Genomic DNA, 13,744 nt, shown 5'->3' with positions numbered 1-13,744 from the left:
AATTTATTTTTTCAAAATTCTGAAGACAATAACTATGTGAAAAGTTTTTTTTTAAATTTGCAAATGCATCAAAAAAAAATCAAAGAAGAAATCGCATGTACATAAGCGATCACATTCTTTGCTCAATTCTTTGTTGATGCACCTTTGGCGGCAATTATAGCCTCAAGACTTTTTGAATACGATGCCACAAACTTGGCACACCTATCTTTCTGCCATCAGAATGTAAATGGGTGTGTAAATGGATGAATGTGATGTATAATGTAAAGCGCTTTGGGTATTTTTTCAAGCATAGTAAAGCACTAAATACAGACCATTTATCGTTGGGCATTTTTGCCCAATTCTCTTTGTACTACCTTTAAAACTCCATCAGGTTGAATGGGAAGAGTTGGTTTTCATCCAGAAGGTCTCTGTGTATTGCTGCATTTATCTTTCCCTGTATGCTGACTAATCTCCCACTTCCTGCCACTGAAAACATCCCCACAGCATGATGCTGCCACCACCATTCTGTAGGGATCGTATTGGCCTGGTGATGAGCGGTGCGTGGTTTCCTCAAAATATGATGCCTGGCATTCACGCCAAAGAGTTCAAGCTTTGTCTCATCAGACCAGAGATTTTTTTCTTTTGTCATGGTCCAAAAGTCTTTCCAGTGCATTTTGGCCAACTTTTTACTAAGAAATTGCTTACTTCTAGCCACTATACCATACAAGCCTGATTGGTGGATTACTGCAGAGATGGTTTCCTTCTGGAAGGTTCTCTTCTCTCCACAGAGGAATGCTGTAGCTCTGACAGAGAGACCATCGGGTTCTTGGTTACCTCCCTGACTGGATTAAGATGAATACAGCAATGTACAAACATCCTGGATAAAAAAACAACGCCTTCCATCCAACCTGATGGAGCTTGAGAGGTGCTGCAAATAGGAATGGGCTAAACTGCCCAAAGATAGTTGTACCAAGCTTGTGGCATCAAAAGAAAACAATAAAAACTTGAGGCTGTAATTGCTGCCAAAGTTGCAATAACAAAGTATTGAGCAAATGTATTTCTTATGTACATGTGATTTTTTTTTTCCTTTTTTGTTTTTAATACATTTGCAAAATAAAAATAAAAAATACATTCTCATTATGGGGTATTATCTGTAGAATTATGAGAATAAGGCTGTAACATTACAATATGTGGAACAAGTTAAGCGCTGTGAATAGTTTCAGGATGCACTCTAATCACATTACGTCATTAGTTTTGACAGCCCTAATTTTTTTTAATTATAGAATAAAATAGAATAGAGTAGAATAGAATTTGTGTGGTAAAACTTGAAAAAAGAGCTATTACCTTCTTTTACTTTGATTTTTCAAATAGAAGTAGAGAAATGTATATAATTTAATTTCAGAGACATTTATTATTTTTGTACCATATACATTTATCAAAGCAACTGTATTTTGAGGCATATTAAACCCATCTGAATGTGTGTTTGTTTATATCCTATACATATTGTAGAATTTTGCAATGTGACTTTTGTTTTTTTATCCAGAGGAGGCTTTACGAACACACACTAACATTTAACTAAATCTAGAATTATTATATAAATCTTGACCCTTTTTGCCCTTCCTTGATGCAAAGTCATCAATAATGTAATCATATGAAATCTGTTTGGCAATCAGAAGTTACAAATGTGCAATTCTCGGAGAAATCCACAAACGTGGGTGTTATATGTTTTTGAAAGTTCATCGTCCTACCCGAAGTTAAGCAGGTATGCACATACACGGATAGCTGTTTTAATGTTAATGTCCCTAAAACTTCTGATATCAAAATTAAAATCCTGAAGATTTTATGGCTCTTGCTTGGCGACTTAAAGTTTAAACTCCCTCCACAGATTTTCTATAGGATTAAGGCCACAGAAGAGATCACTTCAGGAACTTAATATGACTAGCTGTATGTTTTGGTCATTGTCATATACTGGAAGAACCATCCATGACCCGTCTTCAGTGTTTTGGCTAAGGCCAAGAGGTTATCAGTCTTTAATCCAAGATTCTACAGTACATTACCCAACATTCATCAGCCTTTCAATGTGGTGAAGTCTTTTTCTACCCTTAGCACGTCCGGTTGAGTTTAGGCCATTTTGATTTATTTAGCTTCTCCCACATGTTTAGATCTCACATGTAGCTTCAGCGTGAGCACAATTGACTGTTATCTTTGGTTTCTTGCATTTTCTGACAATGGTTTCATCATCTCCAAGCTTCTTGCTGAAGGGCAGAATTAATTATTGTTGGTTGGCCCTGTGATAAGGATTGGGGACGGCATGGCGTAGTTGGGAGAATGGCCTTGACAGCAATCTGAGGTTTCCTGGTTCAATCCCCACCTTCTACCAGCCTCGTCACCTCCGTCGTGTCCTTGAGCAACACACTTCACCCTTGCTCCTGATGGGTCGTGGTTATGGCTTTGCATGGCAGCTCTTGCCATCAGTGTGTGAATGAGTGTGTGAATGTGGAAATTGTGTCAAAGCGCTTTGAGTACTTTGAAAGTAGAAAAACGCTATACAAGTATAACCCATTTATCATGAAGTGGCGACTTGTCCATGGTGTACTCCACCTTCCGCCCGAATGCAGCTGAGATAGGCTACAGCACCCCCCGCGACCCCAAAAGGGACAAGCTGTAGGAAATGGATGGATGGATCAAAAAGTTAACTTAATCAAATGCAAATGAATTAATAACCATTATTATTGTTTTTCTCTCATCTACAGTGTATCTGTAAAAATTAAGTTACTAGGTTTTTGGAAAGTGATAAACTTGTGTCGTCCGCAGAGAATTAATTAATCATTTCTGGTTTAGAATGTTTAATGTAAAGCCTGATTTTTTGATGTTTGGTTCACATGTGCTTTGATTACCTATTTGAGGTAATGACTTTTTTAGGGTGTAGCAAGTTACAGTAGTTACAATGAGCTTGTAGGCCAGGACGAGGACAACCGGTCCGTTTGCATTGTAGTGGTGACGACCGAGATAAACACCTGTGTCAAGTTAACATTCACTTCTGCAACCGCCGGAAGGACATAAGTGAGCTTAAATGTAGAATTCAGCAGTAAATAATTACACAATCAGAAAGCTGTATCCCTTAAAAAGTATCTGGTTGAACCTTTATCAATCATACACTAATGTATTAAATTATCTTAGACCCAAATTACTGCTCTTTGTCTTTTATTTTGAAAGTCAAATACAGGATGCCTTGCCCTCATCACAGAATTGTGACAGGTCACTGCTGGATGACATGATAAGCATCGTGGAGACGAACGGCGTGATTGTTGTTGTTGCTGTCATTGCTCAAAAAAACAATACCATCGTTTTTCTGAAAGTTTGAAGAGAAAAGAAACAAACACGAAGAACATGAGAGCAGAAATGGTAAGTTTTTCTTTTCTTTTTTTCTTCATTTTTTTACGGTGTACGACGAAACACGACGCAAGTATGTTAATTTAATGTGTTGTTGTCTGTAGTAATCAATTGTGTTGTTTCAGGAGGGGGCTGTGGATGGAGACCGCGTCCCAAGCGAAAGACGACCTGTACGTTGTATTTTTAAATGTCTTTTAAATATTGTTATTATTTGAACTTTGTGGTATTCGATGCATGCTCATAAATTGTCCCCCAGTCTGAGTTTTGCACCGTCATCCAACCAGTTTGACACCTTCTTTAACACAACAGACACTTTAGCCACATTCGAGTTAGCTATGTTGTACTGGTAAATGTGACTGCACAAATATTACTTTTCTTGTGTACTCTAATAAAGATAATCTTTAAAGATAGTTTACTGTCAAAATAAGCTCATTAAAATAGTATTACTTGACTTCCTTAATCGGGTAGGTAGGTAGGTCTTTATTGTCATTGCACAAGTACAACAAAACTTTGTTTTTAGCACAAACCCGTTCAAGATTAGACAAACAAACAGTGTACAGGGTTACAGAACAGGAACGCTGACGGGTCGCCTCAAGGCGGCCCGTAAAAGATGGAAAAAAGGTAAACGCTGGGGAAGGATGAGTAACAAAAGTACAATCAAGACTGAGCTCCTAAATGGGCCCAGTTTGGAGTTGGGGAAAAAAGCACCAAAACAAAGCACATATACACATTACACCATACTTCTCAAGATATCTAGCAACAGAGGGCAGGGAGTGGGGGGACACGGTGGAAGGCTGCAGCTCTTCAGGCACTGCCCAGCCGTCCATCGCCCCTAAGGGATATTTAATATAAATAAGAAAGTCTAGCTTGGCGTATGTGTTTGTACATACTAATCTTCTAAACACATTGGCATCATTAAAATAGCGCACACCAGAAAGTGGATGAGGTGAAATGTACAGAGCCCCTAAAGGAAAATGTAGGGGAAAAAAATGTTTTGCGAGATCTTGCAAAAGGTTTTTTCTTATGTCAGTGAACCGGAAGTAAAACAGACACAGCGATGGTGAACCGTAAGTGAAACAGACAAACAGATGGAGGAGCCTACCCATCATCTTTGGGAGAAGTTTATTGATTCTTGTTTTAGACAGAGCACAGACTAGGCTGCCGCTCCGCCATCGCTGTGTCTGTTTCACTTCTGGTTCACTGATATAGGGAAAAAACCTTTTGCGAGATCTCGCAAAATACCCATGTCCCTTTTAGGGGCTTTTAGAAATGTTTTTATTTTTGACAAAAATAAGCACAGTGATCAATTGGAGGAAACAACGCTCCGTACACAGAAAAGATCCAAAAGCAAATTCACACAAATGCCACAAACCGGAAAATGTTGCAAATTAAAACTGCTAAATCACATAAACGCTGCAAAAAAAAAAAAATCTGTAAATGCCAAAAACACACACGAGCCTAAAATATCTGCATGAGAGAAATGCTGCAAGTTTGTGAAACAAAATGGAAGTTTTCCAGGCTTTAAAGGGCATCTAGACCTGATGGATGTCCGTTCGGGTTGGGCAAAATTGCAGATATGCAGTGTATGTTGCTCATACAAAACTTGAGAATCAATGTTCATTCACAAGGTGTTCTTTCACATCAAATTCATCAAATCATGCCATTTCGGATCTTGATTTGAGCAATACATATACAAAATTGACTTCCATTCAGGAACAACTTAAGGCTCTCGTCCAGTGGTTCTGTAATCTGTAAATATTTGCTTTAAAAATACCATTTTTTTTCCCCACTAGTAGACACAATTTAACTTGTGATTTGTAATGATTAATTTAAGTATCTTTGTATGTTGAAAAGCTCAAAATAATATCATCATTCTTAAAATAATACAAAGACTTACATCACATACTTTTTATACTTGGTATGTATGTCAGAGAGATATGAAGTTTGCAAACGAATGAGGTCTTTTGAACGGATCATTTATGTGAACGATGGAAACCGAGTCCCACTTGAGAGATGTTTATACACATGCAATTTTAGTGTCACCAATTGCCCACTATGCACTTGCGTGCCATCCGACTGGCAACCGGACAAGAAAATGACTCAGCGTTAAAGGAAACTTTGCAGCAATTTGAAATAACTTTTTCTTTTTTTTAATAATTTGTATTTCTTTTTTTACATTTAAAATGATAGAAATGTATATAAAATGCACATGCGTGCCACTCAACTGGCAACTGGACTAGAAAATGATTTACAAGTAAAGGAAACTCGGCAGCATTTTGGATTTTGTTTAACATAAAACTATTTTTTACATATGAATTACAAAAATGTATATAATAAAAAAAAAAAGTTTTATTTATTTTTATTTGCATTTAGTTTTTGTGTTCATCTTTCTAAAGCAGTGATGCCCAAACTTTTTCCACTGCGCGCCACAGACTAACAAATCAAAGAATGCAGGGGCCATTTTGGTATTTTCACCTTTGAAACTAGTGCAATAAATAGATTATTTTCATAGTACTAGAAAATGCAATTTACCCAGAAATTTTGTGCATGCGAATGAGCCAAAGCGGGGCTTCATGGTGGAAGAGGGGTTAGTGCGCCTGCCTCACATTACGAAAGTCCTGAGTAGTCAGGGTTCAATTCTGGGCTCGGGATCTTTCTGTGTGGAGTTTGCATGTCCTCCCCGTGAATGCATGGGTTCCCTCCGGGTACTCTGGCTTCCTCCCACTTCCAAAGACATGCACCTGGGGATAGGTTGATTGGCCACACTAAAGCTAGCCCTAGTGTGTGAATGTGAGTGTGAATGTTGTCTGTCTATCTGTGTTGGCCCTGCGATGAGGTGGCGACTTGTCCAGGGTGTACACCGCATTCCGCCCGATTGTAGCTAAGATAGGCACCAGCGCCCCCCGCGACCCCAAAGGGAATAAGCGGTGGAAAATGGATGGATGGATGGATAGAAAATGCAATTTCCCCAGAAATTTTGTGCATGCGAATGAGTCAAAGCCAAACTGAAATGCTAACAGTTAGCATGCTGGCTAGATAGTGTCAAGTAACAAAAAATATAACTCTTTGGTGTATAGTAGGAAGGGGATTCATATGCCCTTATTTGTCGCGGTTTACCTGCCATTAGAAACATGACGAATTAGATGTGCACCATTCAGTTTAGCCGCCAGATGGCAGTAGAGTGTTGAATGCTGTCAAACTTGTGTACGGTGGTCACTCGCCGACAGCAGCCATAAAAATTTCCCCGTCAGAAAAAAGTAAGGTTTTTTACCTTCCCTGTAGCAGCCACCTTTTTAACATGGCCAGCAGTTACTCATTTTGCATCCCAAAACATTGTATTGACTACGTATAGCGGCCAACGTTTTAAAAACTTACCATACCACTGTCCGTGAAGTTTCATTTCTTAAGTGGGATTTACGGTGGCCACAGCGGCATCCCAACCATGGGGTGGCAAGCAATCAGACCATGCAGTCATGCTGGGACTCAGCAATTCATGTGAGCAACAATGACCAGGCTTAAATTTAATAGCACTGTTCAAGCTTAGAAAGCTTGCAAAACTGTATTTTAGTAACTGTTTACCACAATTCTGGATACATGCACACAAACATGTATTATACATAAGCCCTTTGAGACACTTGTGATTTAGGGCTATATGAATAAACATTGATTGATTGATTGATAATTGTTTAAAGGTCAACATGTACGGAATAGTATAGTGGCCACCTGTCTATAGCGGTCACTTTCTTTGTTTCCTTTGGTCACCGTAGACAAGTCTGACTGTAGTTTAAAATGTGTTTTATGGCAAATTCAACTTCGGTTTTTATGCGCTTTCCATCATTTTCAGCAGGTGACATTGCCAAATGATTAGCCTCCCGCCCCATCCCCTGACGGGAGATCCACCCAGAAATGAGGCCATATTAACCCTGTACCTACTGTATATCAGCAAAATGAGCTAAAAAAAAAAAGGCTGCAAGCTAATATTACCATGTTAACAAAAGTGTGCTTACGTTTAACATTAGTGTAATACTAGAATATGACACTGAATTGTGTGCTTGCTAAATTAGCTAAATAAGCTAGCATGCCAGTCTTAGCATGCTAAAATGCTAACTGAAAAACGAGTCAAGTACCAAAATATATTACTATTAGGTGCACAACTGAAAAAATAATAATTAGATATGCTCAGCATGGATCAAGTACCAAAATATGACTGAGGTGCATACCCGTACTTGCCAACGCTCCCGTTTTTCCCGGGAGACTCCTGAATTTCAGTGCCCCTCCCGAAAATATCCCGGGGCAAACATTGTCCTGAATTCCTCCCGATTTCCACCCGGACAATAATATTGGGGACGTGCCTTTAAGGCACTGCCTTTAATGTCCTCTACAACGTCACGCCCGCTTTTCCTTTATACAAACAGTGTGCCTGAATAATCACATGATGTATGCGACACAACAAGTAAATGCTACTCATACTTGATCAACAGCCATACAGGTCACACTTCATCATCAGCCGTTGTCAGTCCACTGCTGGACGAAAGCCTCAGCGTGTTTCTGCCATTTGGCGTACTTTTCATGCTGGTTATTATCCTACACCTTCCACGCTGACTTGGTGCGGGTTGGAAGGGGTATTTTATATCAGAGATCCTTCTCCTAGACTAATTGCTTTACTGGGCTATTGAACTTAGTCTGTCCTGTTTGTTGTTCGCGCCCCATTTACCCAGGGACCCGCTCAGCTTTATGGCGCTGACCGCCCGCCAGTCACAAGAGAAGGTGCAAACGATTCTTTGTGTGCATTTTATAGACGTTTGTTGGGACTCACTAACCCCACACACAACCTCCCATCTCATGCCTGGATGTAGTTTAACGTCATACCCAGGACACCAGGTCACACTTAGGGTGGCCGTAAACAACAATTTTAACACTGTTACAATTATGCGCCATACTGTGAACCCACACCAAACAAGAATGACAAACACGTTTTGGCAGAACATCCGCACCGTAACAGAACAAATACCCAGAATCCCTTGCAGCACTTCCGGGACGCAACTATACATACACCCCCGCCACCACCAAACCCTGCCCCCCACAACCCTGCCCACCTCAACCACGCCACCCCCATCTCCCGAATTCGGAGGTCTCAAGGTTGGCAAGTATGTGCAAACCTACAAAATTTGTTAAAAAAACAGCATACTTACGTTAGCATACTACATGGTAGCATTTATCAAGGAACACAATATTTGACATTGAGGTGTATACCTGCAAAATTTGCAAAAAAATGTAGCATGCTAATAATATTAGAATGCAAACATTTGTGCCCCCAGGCCACACTTTGGACACCCCTGTTCTAAACGTTCGTAGTTCAAGAGTACACAAACCAGCTACAGCAGTACAATTTTTTATTTACATTTTAATTATGTCCTAATTGTTATTGTAATTTTATACATACTTTTTATATCCATGAATGCATTTTATTCTTACTCATTATTTGTGTATTTTTCCTATACAGACATTTTTTTTTAGTTGAAGGAAAATTCAAACTCGTAATGTCACTGCTAAAACAAAATACGACACTACTTTATGGAATATTTATAATTAAAACACAACAAAATCTATTGGTGTAATTTCAGAATAATTCCCACCAAAAGAGTATTTGTGTAAATTCAAATAATATAAATCTTTTCATATAACTGATAATAGCAATTGTTCCTTAATTAATAATAAAACAATACAAGACAGTCTTTTTAACGGTTATTTGAAGGGAACGGCTCCTCAAAATCAGGCTCCCTTCCGAGAGCCATAAATCCCATCTCTGAAATATCTTGTATTTTGACTTTTCAGAGTATTTTGCTGCTTCAAAACATGCTGAAAAAAGCTTCGCAAAGTTCGCTCAACAATGAATACCAGGTATTTTTTATTTTAGCCTCGGTCTCGTTTCTGTGAAGATCTTGATATTTGTCTTCTTGTTGTCCTCCGCAGACTCTCGTTTCATCGCCCTCTGAATTAAGCATTTCATCTGTGGACGGTTGGAGAAGCAAACAGGTGAGCTCCCTCTCGTCATATTTGAAAAAATATTAATTAATTCCTATTACCTATAGGATAGCCTCTTTAACAGTGAGCTGGCACAGCTGAAGTCATAAAATAGCATGCAATTATTTTCAGAAGGCTTTGTGTTTCTTAATGTTTGTTGTTCATTTCTTAGGACGCCTTTAAGACAGAGAACAAACAGCCGGTGCCTGCTTCAGCTGAGGTGACATCCACGCCCTTCTGGCTTTTTTGACCTTCACGCACACTGGCGAGCACCCTGTGACTTGCACAACCACTTTGTGTCTGCATTTTAAAAAAGTTGCCTGAAGCTAACTATCTAAAACTGTAGCTCAAAGCGGTTCCCTAGCAACACAAAGCTATACATAGCAAGGTCGTGAGAGTTTGAAAACATTGTAAGCGTTTCTCATCACAGAAAGGGATCAGCTAAATTTAACTGTATTTGTTGGAGCCTATCCATATTGTTTATTTAATAATTGTTTTGACAATGGAATCCAATGCCAATGATGATGTTGATTGATTATTGGATGTTTTAGATTAATATTGTGTTCAGCTGCTCACGCTCCTCCTGGTGACCCACTTCCTCCTCTGATTAAGAAAACGGCACAGCTGGGCGCTGCCTGTGTTTGTCTTTCATGCTGAAGGAGTCAGTAGGGATATAGTTTGTTTACCACTAAATAAGTTATTTTGATTATATAGAAAGTCAACCACGGTGAATATTTTTTGTTTGTGAAAATAAATTAGAAACATTTTGAATCTAGAAATATCTCCGCGAGTGCTTATTAGGAATTTAGTGCGTCAAAAACCTCCTCCTGAGGGCTACTCTGCTAACTTTATTTATTTTTTATTTTTTTAAACCTTTTTGGAACGCAAGAGTAGATGTAACAGTATTAATAAATATGAGTGAATTCGACATGTACGGTTTGTAAGGCTTTCTGTAAGATCACGGTTAAAGATTCCAGATCCTGAAACAGTTAGACTTGAATGACGCCATAGACAGAAATTCCAACTCAATATACCTCACAGATGTGACGGAATGGGAAAAAAATTCCAAATTGTGAGAAAAATTTAATCTAAGACCTTCACTGATTGTAATGAAATTGATATCAAAACGATAAAAAGTTTGATAAAGAGATTTCAGAACTAATAACGTATTCCAGTAACCTATTATAATTTCTAACAGGAAGATTCTCAATCGAAATAAAAATAGCAAAGTCATTGGGCAAATTTATAAACAAAAGTGGAACACTTGCCTATACAGATACAGAGTCAAGGTCGATGGCATTAATCAAAATAACGTAAGAGATTACCGATGCAATGGATGGTAAACAGTGTGCAGCTCCAGTGTTAATGGATCTAACAAAAGCATTTGTCGCAATTAATCATGATATCTTAACAAAATAGGACTATCCGAACTGTATCAGAGGGTTGGTCTCGAACCTGATAGGAAGCTATTTAACAAAAGTTAAATAGCTGTTTGTTGTGCTGTCATTTTTGTGTTTGCACATTTACTACATTTAGTGGATATGTAAATCTGTACTGCTATACAAGTCGTACACTGAATACTCTAAAATATGTATCCAAGTTTAATGACTATCATCCCCAAACAAAATATACTGTCATAAAAATGCTTGCTAAAATGTGAGGGGTTTACTTTGTGTGCTGAATGCATTAAAGTGAGTGGGTGTCGTTAATGTTCTGGATCTTTATCACAGATCAAAGCAGCTACTTTGTTGGCGCAAAGCTCTCAGGTAAGTGTTCCAATGTTTATTCCTTATCATAATCAGTGTGAGGTGTAACGTCCGAACAATCATGGTCGATCTATGTTTTTTCTTTGCAGAATGTGGCCAGCAGCAACCCTTTTTATTCGAATTACATGGTAAGGACTAGTATTCCTCGTTTACTTTTACATGACAATGGCTCAATTTTTTATCTGCCGTCAGGAATCTGAGAACAAGTACAACCAAGATCAAGACGGCGTCTCTGTCCCTCAGCCCCAATTCCAGAGTTCTCCTCTGGAAAATGAAGCCACAATGTCTGACCCTCATAAGGACTTCATTCAGGCTTTCAGCCTAAACCACGTGCAGGACAGCTTTCCAACATCCCAAAGTGTTTCTACAAGAGGCTGTTATCACGGCGCCAACCCCAACTCGGTAGATACCTACACGGAGAACCTTCCGGTGAACCTCTACAAGGACTCAAAGTCACACAGCTCAAACATGCAGGATTTTTTCCAAAATTCCAGAGAAGATGAGAATGTCTTTGCTAGATATCCCAGCACTTTAGCAAATCCGTCCCCTGACAAGGATCTCTGCACCTCCTCAAAGGGTCCAGTGTCAAACCTATTTTATTCTGCCTCCACCAAGTTTCAAACAAATGTAGGAGGATTCTCTCATAAAAAACTTGCTGATGCTGGATTATCGGGGTCGGATCTGGATGCATTCTCCCCTTTCTCCACTGCAGAGCCATTCCCCAGCCCACTAGTAAAGAATTTATTTGGAGATGGTGGCATTGCCAGGGACTCATTTGGTGCAACGCCATTTGATAGCAAGGATAATTTTGGGTCGTCACCCCTGGTCCAATCCAATTATTCTGATGCACTGCACGACATTGTGCTCACCACTCCTCAGGGAAGCAACCACGGAATCCTCCACCCGACCCCCTTCAATCAGGCCCAGAAACTGATGGGGTCGCCGGATTCTTCTCCTACTGAGTCAGAGCATGTGTGTAATTTTTCATATTTGACATGCATACCCTTACAAAGTTATGTTATCAATTTCTAAATAGCTTTTATGTTGCTTTGGACACCAAATTTCCAGGTGCAATTCTCTAGGCGTCCACCAAAGCCACTGCCTCGTTCCAAACCTTCCAGGCCACCCAAGCCAGCATACTCTGTAAGCCAAATTTATGAGCATAACATTCCGCAAGTGACGTCTGTCTGGTTGGTAAGGTGGAGCCTGATGCAGCTGTGCCTCCGAAACCTCCTCCAAAACCGTTTAAACCGCTACCAAAGCTGCCCATTCACCTCAAAACCGATGCTGAGGTATGCGGCTTGTTCAAATCGTCTCTCTGATTAGCCCCTAAGGAAGTTATATAGAGCCACTTTGTGTTGCAGGACCACAAAGCGGCTGATATGGAAGACTACCCCGTCTTTGAGGACATTTTACTGATGGGACAGGTTTGTGGACTGACTTGACTGACTTACACTCTTCCATTAGTAACGTGCTTAGGTCCACTTTGCATTTGAAGTCTGGTTCTTGTGAGTGCTTTAATCCGTGCTCAAGTTCAATACACTTTGGCATGTTTTGAAGAGGTGGTCTAAGGCATAATTTTATGCACAGTTGCACATGCCCTGAACATAGCAGAGTAATGGATTAAGTTTAATGTCATTGCTTCTCACAGTTTCTTATTGATAATCAAATGTATGTTTAACAGAAATTTACCCAAATACTCAAAATCATTCAAAGGTTAAAACCCGCTGCACGTTTGCTCGCCCGCGACTAGGTATGGACATAGAAACTCAGTACCATAGTGGCACCAGGACTGACGTAAACCGTTGTAACAACACTGAACGCGACTAGGTATGGAAACAGAAACTCAGTACCATAGTGGCACCAGGACTGACGTAAACAGTTTTAACAACACTGAACTGGAAAAACATGTTGGTGCCTCAACTCATTGTTCATTGAATGCAGATTTAGTCTTGAAGCTGATATTGTGCCAGTAACTTTTGGTAGTGTAGCGTCCAACACACGCAGTCTGATGCTCTTTTTAAACTTTATTGCCGACCTTAGCAGTTCTCAGTTTCAGCACTGCACACCCATTTTGCTGTAGTGCTAACCTCAACAGCGACACAACACTTTCTCATTATCCATGAATTACAGTACCAGCAAGGTGCATTCCGTAACATTGTAATTTTGAACCTCAACATGCCTACACAAGCAATACACTTTTTTCCACATTCTGTGTTCACATTTTTCTGTTTTTACTGAGATAATTGACAGCTTGTTTTGGTCAATTTATTGTCATATTATTTAATTTATTTCTTAGTTATGGTTTTATTTGTATTTCAGAAATAATACAATTACTATTCTGTTCAACTTAATATCACAAAATTATGTTAAAAATAAAAGAAGCATTCATTGTAAACTAAATTTGTATGTTATCCATTTTCCAAGTATCGATAGTTTAAGCACTGTTTCAAAAGTACCGACTTACCGATCTGTGACAACATTCTTGTGTGGAATAAAAGCATGCCATTTATTTATTCAACGCGATCGTTCCTCTCACAAGTCATCTCACACAATCAAAATAATCAGTAGAACTCGAAATA

The 13,744-nt window shown here is 39.3% G+C and overlaps 1 protein-coding gene across 1 annotated transcript in view; it reads left to right on the top strand.

Annotated features, from left to right (window-relative positions):
• Nucleotides 1-3,217: 3,217 nt before the first annotated feature.
• LOC133561290 (uncharacterized) overlaps nt 3,218-13,744 on the top strand; it is a 49,415-nt gene continuing 38,888 nt past the window's right edge. The window contains exons 1-11 of the mRNA XM_061914655.1: nt 3,218-3,384; nt 3,498-3,542; nt 9,208-9,273; nt 9,346-9,408; nt 9,569-9,616; nt 11,127-11,162; nt 11,252-11,290; nt 11,355-12,134; nt 12,231-12,305; nt 12,362-12,454; nt 12,527-12,589. Coding sequence (XP_061770639.1) covers nt 3,370-3,384; nt 3,498-3,542; nt 9,208-9,273; nt 9,346-9,408; nt 9,569-9,616; nt 11,127-11,162; nt 11,252-11,290; nt 11,355-12,134; nt 12,231-12,305; nt 12,362-12,454; nt 12,527-12,589 — 1,323 coding nt within the window. The 5' untranslated portion in view covers nt 3,218-3,369. The remainder of the gene's footprint in view (nt 3,385-3,497; nt 3,543-9,207; nt 9,274-9,345; nt 9,409-9,568; nt 9,617-11,126; nt 11,163-11,251; nt 11,291-11,354; nt 12,135-12,230; nt 12,306-12,361; nt 12,455-12,526; nt 12,590-13,744) is intronic.

This window comes from Nerophis ophidion, linkage group LG10 (assembly GCF_033978795.1).
Source record: "Nerophis ophidion isolate RoL-2023_Sa linkage group LG10, RoL_Noph_v1.0, whole genome shotgun sequence".
NCBI lineage: Eukaryota > Metazoa > Chordata > Actinopteri > Syngnathiformes > Syngnathidae > Nerophis > Nerophis ophidion.
Note: the sequence above shows the minus strand (reverse complement) of the source record. Positions and strands in the feature narration are given on the sequence as shown.